This window comes from Epinephelus fuscoguttatus, linkage group LG4 (genome assembly GCF_011397635.1).
Source record: "Epinephelus fuscoguttatus linkage group LG4, E.fuscoguttatus.final_Chr_v1".
Classification (NCBI taxonomy): domain Eukaryota; kingdom Metazoa; phylum Chordata; class Actinopteri; order Perciformes; family Serranidae; genus Epinephelus; species Epinephelus fuscoguttatus.
Window position 1 is genome coordinate 9,438,620 of NC_064755.1, and position 26,446 is coordinate 9,465,065.

Consider the following 26,446-nt stretch of genomic DNA (forward strand, 5'->3'; position numbering starts at 1 on the left):
GCTCAAGTTCTTAAGGCTGCAGTGGTCTGTCTTTGACAATCAAATGAACTGATTCTTAAGGTTAATGTTAAGACTCGTGTGAACTATAGGCGCACGTTGCTAGCAATGGCTGCTAATAAAGGGTTTTTTGTTTTTTTTTAAATTTAAATTCTGACTGCACCAACCCAGATTTCAAAAAGCTAGTGGCATTGTTACAGCCAGTTTTGCTAGGACTTCAAAGGCTTGTCCAGAAAGAACACATCAGACTTAATTTGTAAGCATTTTACAAAAGATTTAAGACCGTTAAACTTTGGCCTTTACTTTCAAATATCAAGACTGTAGCTATGGAGTGGGAGGACCAAATCCTCTGGTTTTGACAGTATACCAACAAATAGGTTATGCCATCAATGAAAGCTATTACTAAGTGACACACACAGTGCAACATAAATTGACAATCTAACCCTCTTGTCACATTCTAGTTCGTTCTTTTTAAACACATTTGAAAGTAATGAGTACAGTATTTGACATTGATTGTACCTACATCAGTCAAAAGGCTTCTGCTGGAGTATAGCAACATCACTTGAACAAACCACATGCAGATCTGCAGCACACCATGCTAGAACTAATACGGTAATGACGATTTTATTGATGATTACATTTCTGTGATTATTTTGGGGTGGCAGTGCGTGGTTATCTGTCTTAGCAAAGCACTTTTTTAATTTAAATTTTGAGCATATCTTATGTAACAGAAAAATAGGGAGTGTTGCCCTCGGTTAAGACACTGTGTAGTTAATTGCAAAACAAACAAAAATACCCCCAAACAAACAGATGCATTTCATGGATAGGGCAATTTGAAAAAAGATAAAGATAAGATATGATTGGAAAAAAAGGCAAAAGAGGCACTCTGATTATGGTTAAAAATCCTTTTATTGGATCAACCAGAGTTGAAATGGATAAACCAACGTGTTTTGACTAGAGCCGAAACATGATGGTTTATCCATTAATCAGTAATGGGTTGCATTTTTGGACTGCCTGCTCATACTATAGGTAAGCTGGCCAGTCGTGGTTTTGTTTTTTTTTGCTTTATTTTTTTGTCTTGGCCTATAATTTCTTTCTTACCTTTTCAGTCATTTTGTGACCCGTGAGATTTATTTTGGACCATCAAATGGGGCCCTGTAGCATGCATGGGGTTATATTTATTAATTTTTTGGGTGCAAACAATTTCCACGCAAACTGATGTGTTCATTTCGGCCTGTTATCACGCGGCGGAACTAAAGAGAGAGAACCCAAGAGAGGTTTCCGGTAGGAACAGTAACAGTGACGTAACGTTGTTTTTGTGTTCCGGACAAACGTTTAACAGGAGTTTCCGTCGTTACGGCGTCTCAACAAGAGCGTTTAAATAGACTTGACTGGTAATAAATTACATTTCGGGGCCAAACATGCCGAAGGTGGTGTCTAGAAGTGTCGTGTGCTCGGACACCAGGGACAGAGAGGAGTACGACGACGGAGAAAAGGCTCTCCATGTGTACTACTGCCTGTGCGGTCAGATGGTTTTGGTATTGGACTGCCAGCTGGAGAAGCTTCCCATGAGGCCCCGGGACCGAGCCAGGGTGATCGATGCGGCCAAACACGCCCACAAGTTCTGTAACGTGGGGCAGGACGAAAACGCGTACATCAAAAGGGCCGAGGGCATCGAAAGGCAGTACCGGAAAAATGCGGCAAGTGTGGCCTGCTGCACTTCTACCAGCACCAGGCGAAGAACAACCCGGCCACCTTCATCGTGGACGGAGCTGTGGTCAAGTTCGGGCAGGGCTTCGGCAACACCAGCGTGTACAGCCAGAAGCAACCAGAGGCTCCCAAGAAAGTCCGCGTGATGATGACCAAGCGGACCAAAGACATGGGCAAGTTCAGCTCACACAGTGTCCACCATTGACGAGGAGGAGGAGGAGATCGAGGCCAGGAGGTGGCGGACTCACGCCCAAAACGCCAAAGTGATTGAGAAGCAGCTGGAGAGGAAGGGCATGAGCAAGAGGAGGCTGCAGGAGCTGGCAGAGCTGGAGGCCAAGAAGGCGAAGATGAAGGGCACCCTCATTGATAATCAGTTCAAGTAGAGGAGACTCAGAGGGGCGACACTGGGATATCTACTGGAGATCTTCCTCCACAGTGGAACCATGTGTTATCTGTCCAGCACTGTAGTAGAGGAGTTTGTCAGCCAGTACTGGACAGCACTATAGAACAAAGAGTGGACAATATTTGGACATATCAGTACAAGACTGATGACACACAATGATTTGTGCAGACCTTTCATAATAAGGTGTTATGGTTGTGTACCTTTAACTTTGTTAAAACTTTTTTTTGTATATACATTTAAAGACAAAACAAACCTGTTTGATATTTTTTAAAAGTTTCTGTTCTGTGTGTGATATTAACCGTGGTGTCTGTGAGTCCTGCCATAATCTTAAGGTGTGCAAAATCATGAGTTCAAGGTTGCTTGTCTTAAATACTGTGAAATAGTGTGAAGAGGTCATGAAAATGTGTTTAGGTGCACACTTCTGAAAATGTCTTAAATATGAATCTTTGAATGATAGAATAATCAATGAGACACTGTACTGCAGGGAATTTGTATATTCTGAAGTCGTCATTTATCAAGAAATATCTCTAGATGTTACATCATTGATGGGACAAACCAGGTATCAGTTTAGGCTGATGTGATGAACATTTTCCATTTTTTTTCTGACAGGTTATATACTAAATCAATTGGTTAATAGAAAAATTCTCTCAAACTAATCAATATTGAAAATAATATGTTGCAGCCTTTTATAAACAGGATTAAAACCTGCTGTCAGCAGGCCTTTGCTCACAGAAGACATTTTGACATGTCACAGTAGAACAATCACAGGTGTAAATAATGGAATTATTGATGGCTGAATTTCATTTCACTGGCAGGTCATTCCTGTAATGTGGGTCAAAACATTCATTCATTCATCTTCTAACCGCTTCATCCTCTTGAGGGTCGCGGGGGGGCTGGAGCCTATCCCAGCTACATCGGGCGAGAGGCAGGGTACACCCTGGACAGGTCGCCAGACTATCGCAGGGCTGACACATAGAGACAGACAACCATTCACGCTCACATTCACACCTACGGACAATTTAGAGTCTCCAATTAACCTAGTCCCCAATCTGCATGTCTTTGGACTGTGGGAGGAAGCCGGAGTGCCCGGAGAGAACAGAAGGGCTCCCACGCCTGGGATCGAACCGGCAACCTTCTTGCTGTGAGGCGAGAGTGCTAACCACCGCACCACCGTGCCGCCCTGGGTCAAAACAGAGCAGAACAAATCAGGACAATGTGTTTAGATTGGATCACAACTTGGCCTCAGCTGATATAAAAGTATTTAAAAGTGCAGATTTAGGCTTTTCTGTCTCTCTTTAAAGAAAAAAAAAAAGTTTAAAAATGTCTAACATTTATTCTCAAATACAAATACAAAATGTAGTGTTTACGGTCATTTCACTCTGCATTGCAGACAAACCCTGATATGAGAAGGTGATGGTCCCAGAACACCTAAAATTTAAAATGATGTCGCAAAAGTGTTCATTTAATTATTTGTTAAATGTTCAAATCAGATAAACAGTGTTTTGAAGTGTCCTGAGAGTACAAACTTTTGAGATTAAGATTGTCAAGACAGGAAAAGCCCAGGTGAAACTAAAAACCGAATGACGCACACCTGTGCTTTTGCTCCTGAGTCTTGATAAAATGTGAAATCACTGATTATTTTTATTTTATTTTGACACGTTTTATCCATCCATTTTCTAACCGCTTATCCTCTTGAGGGTTGCTCGGGGGCTGGAGCCTATCCCAGCTGACATTGGGTGAGAGGCAGGGTACACCCTGGACAGGTCACCAAACTACTGCAGGGCTGACACCTTTAATCATCTGTAAAGGTTTTTGTGTTATTTTAAGCTGTCAGGTAGATCAATGCGTTTGGTTCTTTTGGACCAAATACATAGATCTGCTGATTCTATTTAATTTACAGAAATACTGAATTTGACATGTATAATTATTTGAATATCCTGATGATGTGGGGCGATCTAAAGGCACAAGGCTGACTGATGGACCCAGTGGCCATGGAAACAGATCCAGCTGATACAGTTTAAAGCTTTCTGTTTTGTTGTCAAACATTGTACAATACAAGCAGGACTGTGATACTCTATCTGTTGCATAACAGAGGGAACAATTGCACATGCTGTATTATATAATGAAGTAGCTCTGGGGCTTTGTTCCCTCATGATTTGTCCTAACTGAGCAACAGACTGTAGCCTGGAAGCAGACATCCGTCGACCAGCTGGGCTTTGTGATTCAAGGGACAGCCAACGATTTCCTCTCCTGAGGCAACAGTAACAGTATAGAGTAATATAGAGACTCTTGTTTGTAGTGACTGGAAATCAAATTAATGTTGGAGCAGTGGAAAGCAGTGTGTTTGATAAAAAGCAGAACATTTGTGCTGGATGGAAGAAATACTACTCTACATAGGCGTTTCTAGCCCATTTGGGGGGGGGTGCTGAAGCGCCTCTAAAATTTGAGATTTTTTTTTTTTTTTTACTGCATGTCCTTTTTTTTTTTTTTTAACAAGCTAGAAAAGTGTCATAACCATACAGTACTTGGTTGAAACGTAATATTTTAACAACAAAAATACAGAAAAAAAAAAATCTAGTCACTCATCAAAGAAACCACCACAGGAGAGTGCTGATGAGACATCCAGAAATATAACTTATGACTTCAAGCAACATGTCTATCAAGTTCACTTAATATTACAGTTATGCCTTTTCTTTATTATTATTATGTTTATGTACTTGTATAGCCATTTACTTATTTACTTACTGTGTGAATGTTTCTTTATGCTGTTTGTCTGTTGTAGACAAATGAAATTAGAATACTTGTAGGATCCATATAAAGCACAGCCCACATAAAGACAGGTGAGTACAGTACTCTCAACTCTTTCTTTTGTGTATGCTGGGTTTATTCATGCTCCTTACAGGAATAGAAGAAAAAAAGAAAGAAAAGAGAAACATCGATAATGAAACAGGACATAAATAAATTGATAAACTGATAGGGATTAAAAAGAGGACAAGAGGCTCACTGGTCTGCTCTACTTGGGGAGATTGTTCTGGATCTTAGAGGCTCCTGACACAAAAGGCACGGCCCCCTCGGACCTGCAGCCTACATCATGGAATACCTCAGAGCCTCGCTTGAAGACCTCAGATTATGACCGGGCATGCAGGGTGTCAGAGGATCTCAGATGTGCTCATATGCGAGTCCAAAGTGGGCCTCAATAGTTATCAATAATATCTTAACATCGATTCTGAAATTTATTGGGAGCCAGTGACGAGAAACTCTGCTCTCTTTGTTGGTTTTGGTGAGGATTTGATGAGTAATTTGTGTGAACTGTTTTGACTCAGACATAATAATGATGTGTTAAAAAGAGAATAAAGAGAGAGAGAAGAGACAATAGTCCAGACAAAATTAAACAGTTAACCGATATTGTCTCCTGAGCTGAAGAAAACAAGACAACTCTGTTGACATGCTTGATCAAGCTGAGTTTATTATCAAAGATGACACTAAGATTTTTACAGTTTGGGGCTGTATTTGGGACAGCGAGCACAGTTTTTAAGTATATACAAGCAATAACTGTGCAAATAATAATTACCTCAGTCATATCAATATTTAGCTGCGAGAAGTTCTGGGCCGTACAGCAACTGAGGTTAAGGATGCAGTTGTTGAGTGTAATAATGTGATAAACATTGTTGTGGAGTGCTGCATTGATGACATTTTCTGAAGGCAACCAGGAAGTTAACACTGTCCTGGTTCACTTGTGAAGAATCCAGAATCCAAAAATCAATTCAAAAACCCCACTGACTTTGACTTTGGAACCAACTCTCGTTATGGCTGTGGATAACATGTCCCAGGGTATGTGACCAGTGATTTATTTATACATTATTTTATACATATTTATGTATGCCTTGTGTCATTTTTTGTCCTCCATGATAATTACATTAATTAGTATATGCTTTAAGCTGTGGCTGACTGCTGGCTGTCAGTATGACTCATGTACTGAATGTTGCTACACATTTGTTAAAATTATGTATAATGTGAAGTAACTCTGTTCTTAAAGGCAATCATCCAAAAATCAAAATAAAATGAATTGTCTTGAGGAGAAAACTCGAAAGTTTGGAAAGGTAATAGCATTGTGCTATCTAATCTGAGTGAAATTTCTACTGCACTCTCAAAGTGCTTATTTCAATTTGCAAAATTATGCCAAATAATCACATTTTGCTAATGACTCAGCATGAATTTTAATTAATATCAGACATGTAAAAAAATATTAGCCTGACCTGAATACCATGAATAAGTAAATTTATTAAATTCAAGGTTAAATGATAAAATGGGAAAATAAAATAAAATGACTGAAAAAATAATAAGTGATGTAACAATTTTAATTATTTCATCAAAGCAATGTAAGTTATTGCACTCAATTACTTTCCTTTTAACTGGGTAATAAAGCTGAAAAATGTGTGAAAGTAGACTCTGCTGAAAGAAAACATTCAGCAAAAAGATGCAAAGCAACATAATTAATGTTTTATTCTACATATAATGATTACATCCGAATGTAACCTCTTTAATCACCATCATTTTGATTGATAATTGTAATTTACTGTAATTTAATTACATATTTTTTTCCCCAGTAAGTGTAACTGATAATTACATTAATTTTGTAATTTAATGACATATAACCAGTTACTCATAAACACTGAGCAGTGATGAGTTATTATATTATACAATGGCAAATATCAAATATCATTTAAAAAAAGAAAAGATAAAGAAAGAGTTGCTTGTACAGTATAAGCATGTAAAAATACAGATAGTTGTAAAGTTATATCCCACCATAACTCTGATGGAAATATAAGACAAAACAAAAGAGCCAGTTCAGTTTTTTTTTTAAATGCATTAGAGTTCAACAACTTTTTAAAACTGATCTTATTTATTTTTATTATCAACATGATTTGAATTCCTGTTAAAATTAAACACTGCTTTAGCCCAACTGTAAACTCTATTTAAGAGATAATATAAACTTTTTTTTTTTTTGAGTTGGCCTCAAAAATGGAGCTGTTCATTGTAATGTGTGAAACTAGAGGATAACACATGTTATCAGATATGCTTGTTTTTTTTACAATTACGTTTTTAAATAAGGTGCAATTACATTTGCAACGTCTTGTTAAAATCTATTGACAAAGTGAATTTCCCCTCCCAGAATGGGGTCAACAGCGGTCTTTGTTCTCCTGAGCACTGTGTTCGTCAAATTGGCTTTCTGGTTACATTCAAGTAATAAGTGGTTTCTCGGCCAATAAAAGCTGGCTGAAAAGTTATGATTTCTTGTAAATAAGTAACGACATTTTTGGAATGGAGTCGTGTACATGTTCTAGTAGGCAACACAGATTGATGCATTAGAGAGAGAGAGAGATAAGAACAGAGCTCTGTCAGATGATTGCGTGGCTCTTAAAAGAGCCGTTTTGGGGGCCAGTTTCCAGCAGCTAAAGAGTGTCCAGGTTTACTTGGCCTTGCCGGCCTTCTCGGTCTTCTTGGGCAACAGAACAGCCTGGATGTTGGGCAGCACGCCGCCTTGAGCGATGGTCCCTCCGCCCAGCAGCTTGTTGAGCTCCTCGTCGTTGCGGACAGCCAGCTGCAGGTGACGGGGGATGATACGGGTCTTCTTGTTGTCGCGGGCAGCGTTTCCAGCCAACTCCAGGATCTCAGCGGTCAGGTACTCCAGCACAGCCGCCAGGTAGACGGGGGCGCCGGCACCGACACGCTCCGCATAGTTTCCTTTGCGCAGCAGCCTGTGGACACGGCCGACTGGGAACTGGAGCCCAGCACGGGAGGAGCGGGACTTTGCCTTGGCTCTGGCTTTGCCACCGGTTTTTCTTTTTTCTTTTTTTTTTTTTTTTCTTTTTAAAATTATACTTTATTGAGTTCACAATCAAATCATGTATCAAGACACAGAAAATCAGACATGACAAACACCTCTGACTCACAATAAAATACAATTTACATTAATGAAGTGCAAATAGTCAAACACGCTGCACGTAATAGAGTGCATTAAAGGTGCAAAATGCTCCACGGAAGAGTTTGGTTCTTGTCTAATGTCCTTCTCCTCCGGAGGTCAGCCTGGATGTGTTTTATTACCATGTCTCCGTCTATAACAGTCTGTTGGAGGCCATGGCACATCTGGTTTTCCAAAGTTTGTATGAAGTAATAATAATGACCAGTTGATACAGTTCTTTGTGTTTCTGTGGAATATTTTCTGTTATGAGTCCGTAAGTTACTGAGTTGTAATTGATGTCACAAGATAGACCAAGTCCATGTAAAATATTCCACACTTGCTGCGATCTATAACAGTCAATTAACAGATGTTGTTGTGTCTCTTGTTCATTACAATAAATCATCGGACATTTTGTAGTTGTGACATAACAGCTCCATGAAACAACAGCTCGTACAGGGAGCCTGGAAACTGAAATGAGCCAGCGGACATCCCTGATGCTCTCTGAGTATCTCTTGTCATTTATTATTTCAATTACTTTCATATAATCTCTCTCCAGGATATTTTTATATTTAATTACACCACCATATTTAAATCATTTATTTTATTAGAAATTATTTTACTTGTATCACTTACCCAGTTTATTTGTACACATCTATGTTCATATAAAAAATCTGAATATAATAATTTATAATAAGGGTGTTGTCTTGCATTGCCCCGTTTTTTTCCCCAATTTTTAACAGGACCGACCCAGGGTGCATTTCTTGAGATAGCCGCTGACACATTTTTAACAAAAGCGACCATCAATCTAACACTCAAATCAACGGCGCCAAGGCCTCCATACTCTCTGCTTTTAAACAAAAGGTCACGTTTCGTGACTTCTCTAGTGGTTCCCCGGACCCATGTTCACACATTGTTTGTTTAGTTGTTTTAATATGCTGGGGGTTGGTGGAAATATATTGGCAAGAAAGAGGAGTTTGGATAGAATGTATGTTTTCATTATATTAATTCTAGATTTATAATTAGTATCTTTATTTCTCCATTTATTAATTTCTTCTTTAACAATATTCAGTTTTTCATCCCAATTTCGTTCACTACAATCATTATGACAGAGGGTCAAACCAAGAATTTTTATTTCCTCTTTTATTTGAATATTTAAGTGAGGTTTTTTACTCTCCGTTCCTATCCAAACTCCTTCAGTCTTTTCATGATTTAATTTAGCACCAGACGCCAGTTCATAGAGACACAAATGGTTGATTAAAATATCCATCTCTAACTGATTCTTTATGATGACGGTAACATCATCGGCATATGCCATTGCTTTAACATTGCAACTGTTGTTAATAAGTTGACCAGATATCAAAGGGTCAGCATTTATTATTTTAATTAATGGGCTGATCGCCAAGATATATAAAGCAGCACTCAGTGGACAGCCCGGTTTTACACCTCTTTCTACGTTAAAAGAATCAGTTAGTACACCATTGACGTTTATACGAACACATGACTTTCTATACAGACATTGTATCATATGGATAAAATCATTAGGGAAGCCATTTGCTTCCAACACAGACCACAGGTAGTCTCTAGAGACATAATCAAAGGCTTTCTTTTGATCAAGCCCGATTATGAAAAAGTCTCGTTTTTGTAATGTTTCTCTCAATGTGCACAAGTTGTCCCACATCAGACGTCCTTTAATTGCACATGTCTGTTCTTTTTCAATAATATTTTCTAAAGTGTCATTTAATCTGTTCATTATTATTTTAGCTAATATTTTATAATCTGTGTTCATTATAGTCAGGTGTCTGTATCTGTTTTGTCTCCTTTTTTATATATTAAGTGCAACCCACCTTCATAAAAAGAGTCACCAAAAGTGCCAGAGTGCACACCTTCATTAAACATATGTGTGAGGAGATTTAACATTTCATCTATATATAATTGATAAAACTCAGTCGGAAGACCGTCGGGACCAGGACTTTTATCTACATTTAACTGCTGGATAGCTTGGATCACCTCCTCTTTTTTAACTTCACCTAACAGAGAGTTATCGTTAAGTAATGTGTTTCTGGGAACAGATTCGAGTAATAAATTAACACATCCAGGATCAATACCAATCTTTTTATATGATTCTTCACATAAGTTTCTGATCACTTCTCTTTTCTGTTTTTCTTCGAAAAAAAAAAAACTTCACCAGACTGGTTTTTTATAGATTTAATAAATTTATCGTGAATTTGCTTTTGTCCTGATTTCAATGCATATGATACGTTACCTCTGTTGTTTATTTCTGTTTGTTTATAAATATTAAACAACAGTTCATTATTCATGCTATCTATTTCTAATTTTAAATTGGACATAATTTCTTCTTCAACTGATGATCTTTGTTTCATTTGTTTTAAGTTAATATATTGTTTAACTAATGAGTCATATTTCATATTTTTAAGTTTATTTAATTCTTTACTTTTGAATTTGAAGAAATCTTTCACCCTGAATTTTAATATTTCCCACAGTTTAATGTTTGATTTGGTTATAATGCTTAATTGAGTTATTTTATTAATTTCTGATTTTAATTCTATTACTATATTGTTATATTTTAAACACTGTGTATTCAGTTTCCAGAAGCCTCTTTTAACAGAGGTTTCAGAAGACAATGATGCTTTGACTAAAAGATGATCAGAAAAGTTGTTCAGAACAGTTGAATAATTATTTACTTTAAAATTAGATGATACATAAATTCTGTCTGTACGTGTTTTCGTTTTTGCATCAAATCTAGTGAAGTCAAACCCAGAAGGATTTAAAGATCTATATACATCAATTAATTTAAACTCCTCACATATTTCTTTTAGTACTTTACCTTCAGATGTCAAGGTAAATGGTACAGCACTATGTCTGTCATTTTCTGATGTGACTGTATTAAAATCTCCACATAAAATGATATTATATCCTACTGAGAGGAGTTATCTAAGTCTTTTAAAAGGTTGTTTTTTTTTTAGTTCTTTCGGGTGAAGTGTATACATTAATAATTCTATATTTATCTTTTCTATAAAAGCAATCTATCATGAGAAGCCTACCTGGAATTATGTCCCTTCTTCTAATGATATTAACCTCTTGAGTGTTAAAGAAAATTCCAACTCCATCTGCACTATTTTCACCAATTGAAATAACACTTTTACCTTTATCACACACATTCTTAACATCTTTATCGGTTGTCAAACGCAATTCCTGAGTACATAGTATGTCAGAGTTGGTATTTAACAGATAATCAATCTTTTGCTGTCTGAAAACATTAGATTTTATGCCTCGTACATTCAAGGTAGCGACATTAAGAAAGCACATGACATAAAAGTCTAAGGTGTGGGTTTGTTGTCATACGTTTACTATTTTTCCACAAAACGTGATTTTCTTTTTTTTTAACAAGTTGAAAAGGTTCTTCAGGTTCACTCAAGGGAGCAGAAAATGCAGGTGTGGTGGAAAAAGAGTCCAGCTTACTGATGGGGGGATGAGCTCAGTGAGAGGAGAGAGAAGGGGAGTACTACTGACTCTCTGACCAGCTGTTAGTGGGTCAGAGAGATCAGAGATCGGGGACTCACTGGCGCTCTCATAGCTGTGTTCGTCATCATCATCATCATCATCATCATCACTACATTCAATATCAGTGTTAATTACAAGTTCAGGGCTGGTCTCACCTGAGAATGGAGGGGAGAATTTTGGGAGAAGCTGTTGCGGGGACTCGGTTGAATTGGGGCCAGGATGAGGCTGTAGAGCTGTGGGCTTGGGACTTGGTTGCTGGCTGCAGAGCTGCTGGTCTGCTGGGTCACGTTGCTGATGTGGCCTCTGGGTGGAAGAATGAGGCGCCTTCTTGGAGCTGGGCTGCAGCTTTGGAGACGGAGGCTGGCTGTGGGACCGTCGCAGAGTTGCAGAATTGGGGCCGGGTTTCAGCTGTTGAGACGGTGGTTGGCTGTGAGTGCGCCGATGGTCTGCTGTCTTGGAGCCCTGCTGTTCCTGTCGACCAGATGAGCGCTGACCACCAGGGAGCTGCTGATTCTGTTGCTGCTGCAGGACTAGAGGATGAAGCTGTTGCTGCTGCTGCTGCTGCTGCTGCTGCTGACCACCAGGGGGCTGCTGCTGCTGACCACCAGGGGGTTGCTGCTGCTGCTGCTGCTGCTGACCACCAGGGGGCTGCTGCTGCTGCTGCTGCTGCTGCTGCTGGCCACCAGGGGGCTGCTGCTGCTGCTGCTGCTGCTGCTGCTGCTGCTGACCACCAGGGGGCTGCTGCTGCTGGCCACCAGGGGGCTGCTGCTGCTGACCACCAGGGGGCTGCTGCTGCTGACCACCAGGGGGCTGCTGCTGCTGGCCACCAGGGGGTTGCTGCTGCTGGTCAACAGAGCTGCTGATGCTGATCTGCTGCTTTTGCTGCTGCTGACCACCAGCTGCTGCTGCTTCATGCTCTGACCACCAGCTGCTGCTGCTGACCACCATATTTGGAACAGTATGCTGCTGCTCCACACCAGGTTACAGAAGCCTTCCAGGGTGCATGATTTCGCTTTGTGGCCAAGCTTGCCACATCTCCATCATTTTACTGTCAAACACTGCTTCACCTGGTGGTCAGCCGAGCCACAGATGAAGCAGGTGATGGTTTGTCCCGGGTAAATAATGCGCCCGTTGTATGGGCCGAGAGAAATACTGTTGGGAAGTTGTTTATATTGCCCATTAGAAGTTTTGTGCAGTTTGATCTTGTATTTTCGGACACCATACCAGATGCCATACTTGTCCAGTGGTTTAATAACCTGTATGATGTCACAATACCGCTTCAGGATTAAGTCAATATCGCTATCTGGCACCCTGCCAGTCCAGAACTTGACAACAACATTTATGACATCCAGCTGAGCGGAGGACTCCACCGTCCACTCTTTCCACTTCGGCTCACTTTGTTTGGAGGTATAAACCTCCAGGAAACGTTTTAAAAGTCTCTTGGAAAATGTTAATTCAAAATCTCTTTTGTTTGGCAGAGATATGAACGAGTACACGTCCGTGACATTTATCCAGCAGGAATCAAACAATAGTTTGTCACAGACATAATCACGTGTCGGAGGCTCACCATTGCCGACAAATCTCAGCCGAGCCCAGTATTGTCCATGTTTGGAGGCATATGGAGGCGTCTTGCCAAGAGGAGCCATGCTGACTCACTGCCCAGCCGGGCGTGAGGCACGCGAGGTAGAGGGAGAGATCATTCGCGGCCACTCATTTTCAGACGCTCTCGGGACAAAGTCGGGACAAAGAGCCGGGTTAGAGACATCTCAGAGCCGGTCCCACAGTTTAAGAGCAGCGAGTCACTTCACAGTACCCCGTCGTTCTCCTGAGCAAAGACAGAAGAAGTCATGGCAAGAACCAAGCAGACCGCTCGTAAATCCACCGGAGGCAAAGCCCCGAGGAAGCAGCTGGCCACCAAGGCTGCCCGTAAGAGCGCCCCGGCCACCGGCGGCGTGAAGAAGCCTCACCGTTACAGGCCCGGTACCGTGGCTCCGAGAGAGATCCGTCGCTACCAGAAATCCACGGAGCTGCTCATCCGCAAGCTGCCCTTCCAGCGCCTGGTCCGAGAAATCGCTCAGGATTTCAAGACCGACCTGCGCTTCCAGAGCTCCGCTGTCATGGCTCTGCAGGAGTCCAGTGAGGCTTACCTGGTGGGCCTGTTTGAGGACACCAACCTGTGCGCCATCCACGCCAAGAGAGTCACCATCATGCCCAAAGACATCCAGCTGGCCCGTCGCATCCGCGGAGAGAGAGCTTAAACTCTCTGCTGCTGCTCCACAAACCACAACGGCTCTTTTAAGAGCCACCTCACTCCTCACTCAAGAGCTCACTCCTCTGCTCACAACACATCAATAATAATTAACTATATAGTGGATCTTCCTCTACAGCCTGAATGATAACATTTTGCAAGTCTCTTCCATAAATCAGTTAATGTAATCCAACATGTTCACTTTTATTAAATGTTTTTATTTCATGCATAATTTTCTGTCCCTATAATCAATTGAGACCAGGAGGGAAACATCACTGATTTACTTAGTCATCATCCTCTTAAAATAAATTGAAGTAAGACACCAGCTAAGTATAGTGATAGAGTTAATCAATGTATATTGACCCCACTTCTCACTGATATCAGCACTTCACACATTAGATTTAGTATTTGTGACACAATAGTTCTTCATGACACGGTCAGAATTTCAGTCAACTTTTTTTTTTTTTTTTTAAATTTTGGAAATATCCAGACTGTCAAAACATGATGTAACACTTCAGTATCTTTGTTAAGTCTAATGTACTTAATAATTTGTGTATTTATTATTGTGTAACTACATGCTTGAATGTACTTATTGTAAGTCTAGTATTATTAGGAAATAATATTGTATGTAAGGAAATACATGTGCAGAAGGCACTGACATGACTCACCTTTATAAAATAGAATATGGGATTGTGTAGATAAAGTTGAAATATCTTCATTACATTATAGAAGACAGAAAATTTACTGGATCAGGAGAAGGGAAATATTTATATAGTTCACGATAATTGTGGATATTCCAATTGTTTCTTCTCCTGTCAGCTATAATTATATTTGATTATATACTGTTAGTGAATGTATTTAAAGAGTGTGATGAAATCAGTTATGTGTTATTAGGGACCTCGGCTGAAGGGCGAGGACCCTCTTGTTCTTGTTATTATTATTATTATTATTATTGTTGTTTCTTTCTTTCTTTCAGCGTACGCGACTTTCAACTGGAATTTGACCCCCTTAACATGCTCGAAAACTCACCAAAATTGGCACGCATGTCAGAACTGGCGAAAAATTTTATAAAATGAAAAAATTAATCTGAAAAGTGCCAAAATGGGCTCTCTAGCGCCACCTAGAAACACAAAAATGGCCGCTGCAGCCAGTAGGAACGTTGTAGGAAGATCAAACCAAAACAGCCTTGTTCGTCTCATCAAGACCTACAAATCACGCGCTCGCACCCATGACCTAAATCCAACAGGAAGTGAGATATTTCCCTTTCAAAATAAGAGTTTTCCTCAAAAAAAAAAAAAAAAAAAAAATCCTTTAAAAATCAACTGGTCCGACACCGTTTATCGTATCGGCTTCAAACTCGCACACATTATTGTCCAACGTGTCCTTATCAATTATTGTGCGTAACTTTTTCAATCCTCAAATGGTTTGGATGTAATGGCGTGTTACAGGTGATGTGCTCCAAAACCTCCTGAGGATTTGTTGTGCCACCTGGACACACGAAAATGCCCGCTGTGACGGGTAGGAACCAGTTAGAAAGACCAAACCAAAACTGTCTCGTTCGTCTCATCAAGACCTACAAATGTCGCGCTGCAACCCCTGACCTAACTCCAACAGGAAGTGCGCTGTTGTTATTTGAATGTAAGGTGACGTTTTGGACAAATTCTGTCGAACAAAAATTATTTGCTCCTACACCGTTTATCATAACTGCTTCAAACTTGCACAAATTACAGCTCTATCCCTGCTGAACATTACTTGTGAAGGACTTTGTCATAACTTGAACGGTTTGGATTTAAGAAACGTTAGAAGGTGCAGGACACAACTCCTCATGATGATCTCTGGAAGAAAAGATGTGGGTCAACACACTGTAAACCTGTGATTAAGGTGACATTTTTCAGTCCATAGACATACAAGCTTTATATGTTTGCGTTCGGAACAAATTTATCTATCTGGTGATGCTTTCAGATTGAAGATGGGACCCACGGTTTGGCATCTGGAAGGATTTGTTTGAGAAAGTTTCAAGCCATTCTGCTGTGTGTGAGAGCTGCAGCTCTCGTTAATTAGCATAACAAAGGCTTCACTCTGACAGTCTGTGTGTCAGAGTGAAGTGTGTATGTGTGTGGTCACACACACATGAGGTTTTAAATTACTTTAAAAATGACCTTAAAAGTATTTCCATGTATTTTATCAATTTTATGTCTCTGAACCCAAGAGACTGACCTGGAGGGTTGCAGTAAATCACCTCATTTCAAGTACAAGTCAGTAACAGTGTTACAAACATCAGGAAAGAATATACATTTTTGAGGAAATGTTACATTCAACAACACAGTAGTCTCATCAAACACCTTTCTTTTGATGTAACTGACAGAAAAATTAAATGTAGTCTTTTTGATGCATACAACATTATGTATACTGAGTGCAATCTGTAACTCCCTCTGCCAAAAACAGGAAGTATGTAAACATGTGAGATATGTCAAAATGTCAGCAAACACTCTCTCTCTCCCTCCCTGTCACCCCATCTCTCTGTCTCGTGTCCTGTTACTCCATGTCACTAACACTGCCATATTGCATGTAAGTAACTCGGCCTCTTCTCCAGAGCCTTTGTGCTCCAGTGTCTCAGGTTGACTTCTATCACAGCGGTGCCTGGATAGTGTGATGTGTGAGGAATTTTCGAAATATAAGCTCACAATACCTTCAAAAGCACCCTTTACATGTGACATTGAGCTGGACAATGATTGCATACATTAGTTGTATACCCAAGCTTTTAACAGATGAAGAGGTTTAAAATTATTGTAAAAATAACCATAAATGTATTTCCATTTATTTGCACTAATTTGATTTCTCTTAATTCAAGTGATTGACGTGGAGGGTTAGAGCAAATTACATAATTTCAAGTGCAAGTCAATTTCTTTGAGGAAATGATATATGAAAAATTACAAGCTATTTTGTTTAATAACTGATGAGTCTTTGTAAAAATCATTGTCTTTTGTTATTCACTGTCCTTTATAATTCATGATTTTTCCATGGTAATGTTCTGGTATTGTGTTAAAATTTTGTTTGTAGTTATACATTGTTGTATTTGCAGTATAATGTTTACATAGCAAACCAGAGTGAAGTGTGTGTGTGTGTGTGTGTGTGTGTGTGTGTGTGTGTGTGTGTGTGTGTGTGTGTGTGGTCACAGTATAACATTTACTAAACTCATTCCTAAAACTCTGAAAGAAATGCCTGATACCAAAAACCTGTAAATACAAGATGTCCTGGTGAAAGTCTTTGAACTCATGAAGAATGGGAATACATGTAGTCCTGCTCACTTTCTCCACTGACATTAACTAGTATATATTTGTGTGTGATTGCTGCACTTAGATCCTCAAAGCAGCCAGTTCACATCACTCAAACTTTCACTAGGTCACATGATTTCAAGTGAATATGTATGTGTTGTTTGATCATCACACATGTCAAAGTTTCATCATGTCACATGGCTTATGTCTACAACTTGCAAAATATACGCTCACACCACCTTCATAAGAACCCTTTACAGTTTTTCAAATTGAGTTTGACTTATGATTCTGGCTATTGTGGTACAACATGTGGGAAGTATATATTAATATCTGATAGTATACATATGTGACAACAATCATATGTGTATAATAACTAGAATTATGGCACACACAGACAGACACGGACACACACAGACACACAGACACACAGACACACACACACACACACACACACACACACACACACACACACACACACTCCACTCCCTGTCCCCCCTCTCTCTCCCTTCTCTCCCTCTGTGCATGTCACTAACTCTGCCGTACTGCATGTCAGTAGCATACATACCAAATATTCATTGTAGGTGTATGTATGAGAGAGAAAGAAAGGGAGAGAGAGATAGACAGAGAGAGAGAGACATGGAGAAAAAAAATAAAGTAACCTTAGAGCAACCTGCAGCTCATAATTTGCAATTTTTAGCGACACAATTACACACACACACACACACACACACACACACACACACACACACACACACACACACACACAAACACTCCACTCCCTGCCCCCCCTCTCTCTCTCTGTCTCTCTTTCTCCCCCGTCTCTCCTCTCTCTCCCTTCTCTCCCTCTCTGCATGTCACTAACTCTGCAGTACTGCATGTCAGTAACTCGGCCTCTTCTCCAGAGCCTTTGTGTTGCACTGTCTTGCAGGTTAACTTCTATCACAGCGGTGCCTGGATAGTGTGACGTGTGTGGTTGTGTTGCTGCTGTGGTGTCAGATGCCTCCTCCTGATTCTGTTATCATTAGTCATTAGTCAAACTGAGCTTGAAGTGCCTGTGCTGTCGCCTAAATACATGGTCATTAATTAGCATAACAATGGCTTCACTCTGACAGACACAAGACCGTGTGTGTTTGTGTGTGTGTGTGTGTGTGTGTGTCTGTGTGGCAAAGTGTGATTTGTGATATTGACTGAGTGATTGATTGATTGATTGTGGGCTGGGGACACGCGTGAGGTCCCTCCCAACGCTGCTTCGCAGCTTTAATTTCTTTAGTTTTTGTGATTTGTGTAAATTAACAGATTCAACTTTGAATCACAGACAGACATTGAGGTCTGTTTTTTGGGGGGTTATTATGCGCTTTTTCAGCTTTCCAGGTTTATTATATTTGGAAAAATGATATGTGTGTCATTTATACACTTTTCTGTGTGATAAAATAATTTAGAATAAAGTTCTAGGGGTTTAAACACCCTTTTTTACACAACAAAATGGCACAGGTCTGATCAAGGCTTATTGTGGTTATGACCCACTCAGTGGTGTAGGTGTAGTTGATGAGGTGGGTGGACTACTAGGGGGCTAGGTTATTGAGGAGGAAGCGAGTATACTCTCTCATATACTCCACTGGATTGATGGCTGATAGGTGGGTATATTGTAAATGGACAGAAAAAGTGGTGGGTAGTCTATAACCTGTATACCTACGTATACCCTCCACTACACTACTGGACTCACTCAACAAGACATTAACATTGACAATACACAATGCGATAAAAAAAAAGCCCATATGAGGCCTATATTTCCCCTGGGAACTCAAGTGGGCTGTGAGCTGATTATTTTCTTGTTGTTTCTAAAAAGTTGCACTCAGCTCTAAACCTTATCCCGTAATGACTCATTACGCCTGGACATGTAATAACGGTCACTTCTGTGGAAAAACACTCAGAGCAGCCGGACAGTGCGCAGAAGGGACAATGCTGCCTTCAGACTCCCATCACAAGCTCCGACATCAGAATAGTACACAAATAGTCGCCACCTGTGGAAATGTGAGGTAGCTAAACGTAGCCTAACAAACAAATAAAAATACAGTTATCCTCATAAAATGACAGTGGTGTTCTTTACTGAAGTGGGTGTGCTAATTATTTCTACAGGATTCAAAACAAAAGGGAGTACCCTGATTGTCTTCATCATCTCAACCTCCAGTTTCATCACGAACCTGCGATTATGCTTATTGATAAAAACGTCACTGACGTTTTTGTGTGTCCCCTGGACCCGAGCAGCAAGCAAAAGAGTTGTCATGTGCAATTGACTTGTGACTGAGGTCGTTCCTCCAGCGCACGTTACCTGAACGCAGCACACTACAATTGCCTATTTACTTTGGTTTGCTCACGAGCGCTGAGTAAAGCGGCCGGGTGCAGAGCGGCGCGAGGTAGGGAGGGAAGGGGGGATTGCAGAAACCACAACAGATAGCAGTGTGTTTGTACCGTGTGCACAGACCTGAAAACATCGAGAACCAGCACAGGACACTACATATGATGGGAAAATAAAACTGTCACTGAGCCAATAGGCTATTACACGACTGTCAATGTTTGAAAGTCACCATGACATTACAGTATTGAGCAAAATGACTAAACCTCAAAACTATGGTCTGTATGACAATAAAATTACAGATCACATGATTGATTTCATATTAGTAAATTGAAAGAGGACACGGACAGTACATTTTTTAATTTTGTATTTTGATGTAAGGTTTCCGGAAATACAACAGAAATTCAAAATAAAAGAAAACAGGTTAAACAAAGTAGGGTAATTATTGTAATTTAGTAGTAGTTATATTAAAACACTGACTAGACTGGTATTAGAAATTTGTAATGTTAAAATTACCTTGTATAATCTCGTTTAAAAATAAAAATAAACAACAGGTAACATGCAAACAGTGAGCCATATAACCCCACAATCCCCTCTGATTAATTACACTTAAACAACTAGCCTACGACTTGTGTATCTTCTAGTTTAGACATGGCTTTCAGAATCAGGATCAGAAATGCTTTATTGATTGTAGAAATATAGTATAAGTACGAAGTATGTAAAATTACAAAAATAAAATACATGCAATGTGCTACAGTGTTAACACTATAATGTAAAATATTACATCGGAAGTCTTTTTTGCACCCGTGAACGCATCTCAACTACACACTCCTCCACATAAATTTGACATTTCATTCACTAGATCCGTGCGCAAACTGAGCACATGACTTAGTCTATTGATCTTCTAGTGTTTACATATTAAATAGGCGTTTTCCTCAGATACCCCATATAACACTCCAGGGCTCCGTAATTTCACTACTGACCACACATGCAAAAAGGAAATTATAATATCCTAATGGAGACACAGGTGTCGTTCAATGTCCCCACATAGTACCTGGAAATGAAACAGTCTGTTGATGAACTGTAGTAACCTGTGTTCTAAATACTGTCGTGTATAATAATGTTTTTCTCCGCGTAAACAAGTAAATTATTCCGGGGTGTCGCCGGAGGGGAAAGGGGGTCGGGGGTCTTACAAAAGGTTCAGACAACACGCCAGTCAATTCGTCCTCGCCTGGGAATCTCTCAGCTCTTTGCTCGCTTCTGGGTGGTTGAGAAGTCGTGTGCACAAACTTCTTTGTAAACGTCTACTACGTGCCTGCGTGCAGCGTGACAGGCGCAGTTTTGCACCCGGTGCTGTTGTGTTCAGGACCCTATAAAAAGAGCCGCCCATTCTCTGAAACTCAAAACACTGACTCGGCTCAGACCAGAGACACAGCATCTTCACCCTAACACAAGAAACAACAACAACAACAACTGAGAAAATGGACCCTTGCGACTGCTCCAAGAGTAAGTTATTCGTTAACGTTTCTGTTTGGTGTTATTTCTCATGGTTACATCCTAGTATTTTGTAAGGCTATGTGTCGCTAGCAGTAGCGGACAAGGTTGAACTGATCTGGCTTGATTTTGTTGTCTAGGTGGAACCTGCACCTGCGGAGGATCCTGCACGTGCACTAACTGCTCCTGCACCACCTGCAAGAAGAGTAAGTCAAATAACATCCTTACATCTGTTTGACCTATAAGACGTTTCTCTGTTAACCATATTTTTTATAAAGCTCTCTATGATTTTGTTTTGAAGAGCACTATATTGGCCTACATGAGGGATTTCGGAGTGCAGCATGTAATTCGGGAGAGAGATGGTTAATTGAATCTCTCTCCAAGGTCGGTAAATATGACACTTTGTTTGGTGGTTCGGTCTAATCACCAAACTAAAGTCGTTGTCTTTGACGACCTAGGAATGAGACTAACAGTCTTTCTTCAGATGAATACTGAACCCTTAGGAGATACTAATTCAGAGTGACCATTAAGATGGCAGTATGTCCTAAAAGCTTACAGCTTCTGCCCTTTCCTCTAAATGCACTGGGCCCATGAGTTAAAACTTTCTCTGCACTCTTAATCATATGTATAAAATGTTTAAATTGTCTCCCTTGTTTCCTTTTCCTAGTGTGTATGTAAAATCTCCTCTTTTACATGAAATGTAGGCAACTGCACAGCTGGCTCTAATTAGCCTAATGAACTGGGGCAGCTGGACATTCAAAGAGTCCAGGATGTTTTACTAATTTTTGCCTAAAGTATGTTCTGACTTGCAGTCGATTATATAATGTCCTAAAATTTTTAAGGTGGTAGCTGTCTCACGGGTTTTCCCCTGCCAGACTAGATGACTTTACCACTGGTCTTTCACTAACTTGTGGGTTTTGTTTTTTTTGTTTTTTTGCAGGCTGCTGCTCATGCTGCCCACCTGGCTGCAGCAAATGTGCCTCTGGCTGTGTGTGCAAAGGGAAGACGTGTGACACCAGCTGCTGTCAGTGAGGCGCCTGTGACATTGGCCTCTTCAGCCCTTGTGATGGAGCCTGTATATACTTTGACTAATTGTCTTCAGTAAATGGATTTTGTACTTGTCCAGTGTTGAAATAAACTTGATTCCTTAAATGTGGATGTGCTGTCTTGGTTTAAAGTTGTTGGAACAGTGCAGGCTATAGGGTTTCAAGCCTCAGTATGAAACAAGCTGAGGTGGCGTTCAGCTGTGTTGCTGCAGTGTAAAGTCATCTGTCCAAGGACACCCTTTAAGGGAGGCAACATGCAAAGCTCAAGTTCTTAAGGCTGCAGTGGTCTGTCTTTGACAATCAAATGAACTGATTCTTAAGGTTAATGTTAAGACTCGCATGAACTATAGGCGCACGTTGCTAGCAATGGCTGCTAACAAAGGGGTTTTTTTTTTAAATTTAAATTCTGACTGCACCAACCCAGATTTCAAAAAGCTAGTGGCATTGTTACAGCCAGTTTTGCTAGGACTTCAAAGGCTTGTCCAGAAAGAACACATCAGACTTAATTTGTAAGCATTTTACAAAATCCTCTGGTTTTGACAGTATACCAACAAATAGGTTATGCCATCAATGAAAGCTATTACTAAGTGACACACACAGTGCAACATAAATTGACAATCTAACCCTCTTGTCACATTCTAGTTCGTTCTTTTTAAACACATTTGAAAGTAATGAGTACAGTATTTGACATTGATTGTACCTACATCAGTCAAAAGGCTTCTGCTGGAGTATAGCAACATCACTTGAACAAACCACATGCAGATCTGCAGCACACCATGCTAGAACTAATACGGTAATGACGATTTTATTGATTACATTTCTGTGATTATTTTGGGGTGGCAGTGCGTGGTTATCTGTCTTAGCAAAGCACTTTTTTAATTTAAATTTTGAGCATATCTTATGTAACAGAAAAATAGGGAGTGTTGCCCTCGGTTAAGACACTGTGTAGTTAATTGCAAAACAAACAAAAATACCCCCAAACAAACAGATGCATTTCATGGATAGGGCAATTTGAAAAAAGATAAAGATAAGATATGATTGGAAAAAAAGGCAAAAGAGGCACTCTGATTATGGTTAAAAATCCTTTTATTGGATCAACCAGAGTTGAAATGGATAAACCAACGTGTTTTGACTAGAGCCGAAACATGATGGTTTATCCATTAATCAGTAATGGGTTGCATTTTTGGACTGCCTGCTCATACTATAGGTAAGCTGGCCAGTCGTGGTTTTGTTTTTGTTTTGTTTTTTTGCTTTATTTTTTTGTCTTGGCCTATAATTTCTTTCTTACCTTTTCAGTCATTTTGTGACCCGTGAGATTTATTTTGGACCATCAAATGGGGCCCTGTAGCATGCATGGGGTTATATTTATTAATTTTTTGGGTGCAAACAATTTCCACGCAAACTGATGTGTTCATTTCGCCTGTTATCACGGCGGAACTAAAGAGAGAGAACCAAGAGAGGTTTCCGGTAGGAACAGTAACAGTGACGTAACGTTGTTTTTGTGTTCGGACAAACGTTTAACAGGAGTTTCCGTCGTTACGGCGTCTCAACAAGAGCGTTTAAATAGACTTGACTGGTAATAAATTACATTTCGGGGCCAAACATGCCGAAGGTGGTGTCTAGAAGTGTCGTGTGCTCGGACACCAGGGACAGAGAGGAGTACGACGACGGAGAAAAGCCTCTCCATGTGTACTACTGCCTGTGCGGTCAGATGGTTTTGGTATTGGACTGCCAGCTGGAGAAGCTTCCCATGAGGCCCGGGACCGAGCCAGGGTGATCGATGCGGCCAAACACGCCCACAAGTTCTGTAACGTGGGCAGGACGAAACGCGTACATCAAAGGGCCGAGGGCATCGAAGGCAGTACCGGAAAAATGCGGCAAGTGTGGCCTGCTGCTCTTCTACCAGCACCAGGCGAAGAACAACCCGCCACCTTCATCGTGGACGGAGCTGTGGTCAAGTTCGGGCAGGGCTTCGGCAACACCAGCGTGTACAGCCAGAAGCAACCAGAGGCTCCCAAGAAAGTCCGCGTGATGATGACCAAGCGGACCAAAGACATGGGCAAGTTCAGCTCCGTCACAGTGTCCACCATTGACGAGGAGGAGGAGGAGATCGAGGCCAGGGAGGTGGCGGACTCATACGCCCAAAACGCCAAAGTGATTGAGAAGCAGCTGGAGAGGAAGGGCATGAGCAAGAGGAGGCTGCAGGAGCTGGCAGAGCTGGAGGCCAAGAAGGCGAAGATGAAGGGCACCCTCATTGATAATCAGTTCAAGTAGAGGAGACTCAGAGGGGCGACACTGGGATATCTACTGGAGATCTTCCTCCACAGTGGAACCATGTGTTATCTGTCCAGCACTGTAGTAGAGGAGTTTGTCAGCCAGTACTGGACAGCACTATAGAACAAAGAGTGGACAATATTTGGACATATCAGTACAAGACTGATGACACACAATGATTTGTGCAGACCTTTCATAATAAGGTGTTATGGTTGTGTACCTTTAACTTTGTTAAAACTTTTTTTTGTATATACATTTAAAGACAAAACAAACCTGTTTGATATTTTTTAAAAGTTTCTGTTCTGTGTGTGATATTAACCGTGGTGTCTGTGAGTCCTGCCATAATCTTAAGGTGTGCAAAATCATGAGTTCAAGGTTGCTTGTCTTAAATACTGTGAAATAGTGTGAAGAGGTCATGAAAATGTGTTTAGGTGCACACTTCTGAAAATGTCTTAAATATGAATCTTTGAATGATAGAATAATCAATGAGACACTGTACTGCAGGGAATTTGTATATTCTGAAGTCGTCATTTATCAAGAAATATCTCTAGATGTTACATCATTGATGGGACAAACCAGGTATCAGTTTAGGCTGATGTGATGAACATTTTCCATTTTTTTTCTGACAGGTTATATACTAAATCAATTGGTTAATAGAAAAATTCTCTCAAACTAATCAATATTGAAAATAATATGTTGCAGCCTTTTATAAACAGGATTAAAACCTGCTGTCAGCAGGCCTTTGCTCACAGAAGACATTTTGACATGTCACAGTAGAACAATCACAGGTGTAAATAATGGAATTATTGATGGCTGAATTTCATTTCACTGGCAGGTCATTCCTGTAATGTGGGTCAAAACATTCATTCATCTTCTAACCGCTTCACGGGGGGGCTGGAGTCTATCCCAGCTACATCGGGCGAGAGGCTGGGTACACCCTGGACAGGTCGCCAGACTATCGCAGGGCTGACACATAGAGACAGACAACCATTCACGCTCACATTCACACCTACGGACAATTTAGAGTCCCCAATCTGCATGTCTTTGGACTGTGGGAGGAAGCCGGAGTGCCCGGAGAGAACCCACGCTGACACGGGGAGAAACTCCACACAGAAGGGCTCCCACGCCCGGGATCGAACCGGCAACCCTCTTGCTGTGAGGCGAGAGTGCTAACCACCACACCACCGTGCCGCCCTGGGTCAAAACAGAGCAGAACAAATCAGGACAATGTGTTTAGACTGGATCACAACTTGGCCTCAGCTGTTATAAAAGTATTTAAAAGTGCAGATGTAGGCTTTTCTGTCTCTCTTTAAAGAAAAAAAAAAAAAAGTTTAAAAATGTCTAACATTTATTCTCAAATACAAATACAAAATGTAGTGTTTACGGTCATTTCACTCTGCATTGCAGACAAACCCTGATATGAGAAGGTGATGGTCCCAGAACACCTAAAATTTAAAATGATGTCGCAAAAGTGTTCATTTAATTATTTGTTAAATGTTCAAATCAGATAAACAGTGTTTTGAAGTGTCCTGAGAGTACAAACTTTTGAGATTAAGATTGTCAAGACAGGAAAAGCCCGGGTGAACTAAAAACCGAATGACGCACACCTGTGCTTTTGCTCCTGAGTCTTGATAAAATGTGAAATCACTGATTATTTTTATTTTATTTTGACACGTTTTATCCATCCATTTTCTAACCGCTTATCCTCTTGAGGGTTGCTCGGGGGCTGGAGCCTATCCCAGCTGACATTGGGTGAGAGGCAGGGTACACCCTGGACAGGTCACCAAACTACTGCAGGGCTGACACCTTTAATCATCTGTAAAGGTTTTTGTGTTATTTTAAGCTGTCAGGTAGATCAATGCGTTTGGTTCTCTTGGACCAAATACATAGATCTGCTGATTCTATTTAATTTACAGAAATACTGAATTTGACATGTATAATTATTTGAATATCCTGATGATGTGGGGCGATCTAAAGGCACAAGGCTGACTGATGGACCCAGTGGCCATGGAAACAGATCCAGCTGATACAGTTTAAAGCTTTCTGTTTTGTGGTCAAACATTGTACAATACAAGCAGGGCTGTGATACTCTATCTGTTGCATAACAGAGGGAACAATTGTACATGCTGTATTATATAATGAAGTAGCTCTGGGGCTTTGTT

The 26,446-nt window shown here is 40.5% G+C and overlaps 4 protein-coding genes and 2 pseudogenes across 6 annotated transcripts in view; 5 read left to right on the forward strand and 1 right to left on the reverse strand.

The window, feature by feature from the left end:
* LOC125887938 (uncharacterized) overlaps positions 1-26,446 on the forward strand; it is a 145,401-nt gene that overhangs the window by 68,258 nt on the left and 50,697 nt on the right. The gene's annotated exons all lie outside the window — the stretch shown is intronic.
* The window catches only part of LOC125887939 (histone H1-like), a 113,953-nt gene that overhangs the window by 66,189 nt on the left and 21,318 nt on the right, over positions 1-26,446 (reverse strand). The window lies entirely within an intron of this gene.
* On the forward strand, positions 1,295-25,724 carry LOC125887941 (STING ER exit protein-like; annotated as a pseudogene).
* Positions 13,074-13,930, forward strand: LOC125887954 (histone H3-like). The gene has a single exon (XM_049575108.1). It carries the CDS (start codon positions 13,442-13,444, stop codon positions 13,850-13,852), a length of 411 nt encoding a protein of 136 aa, XP_049431065.1. The 5' UTR covers positions 13,074-13,441; the 3' UTR covers positions 13,853-13,930.
* On the forward strand, positions 20,821-22,116 carry LOC125887983 (metallothionein B-like). The gene is made up of 3 exons (XM_049575135.1): positions 20,821-20,976; positions 21,105-21,170; positions 21,905-22,116. The coding sequence occupies exons 1-3, from the start codon at positions 20,952-20,954 to the stop codon at positions 21,994-21,996; spliced, it is 183 nt and encodes a 60-aa protein (XP_049431092.1). The 5' UTR covers positions 20,821-20,951; the 3' UTR covers positions 21,997-22,116.
* Positions 23,524-25,145, forward strand: LOC125887942 (STING ER exit protein-like; annotated as a pseudogene).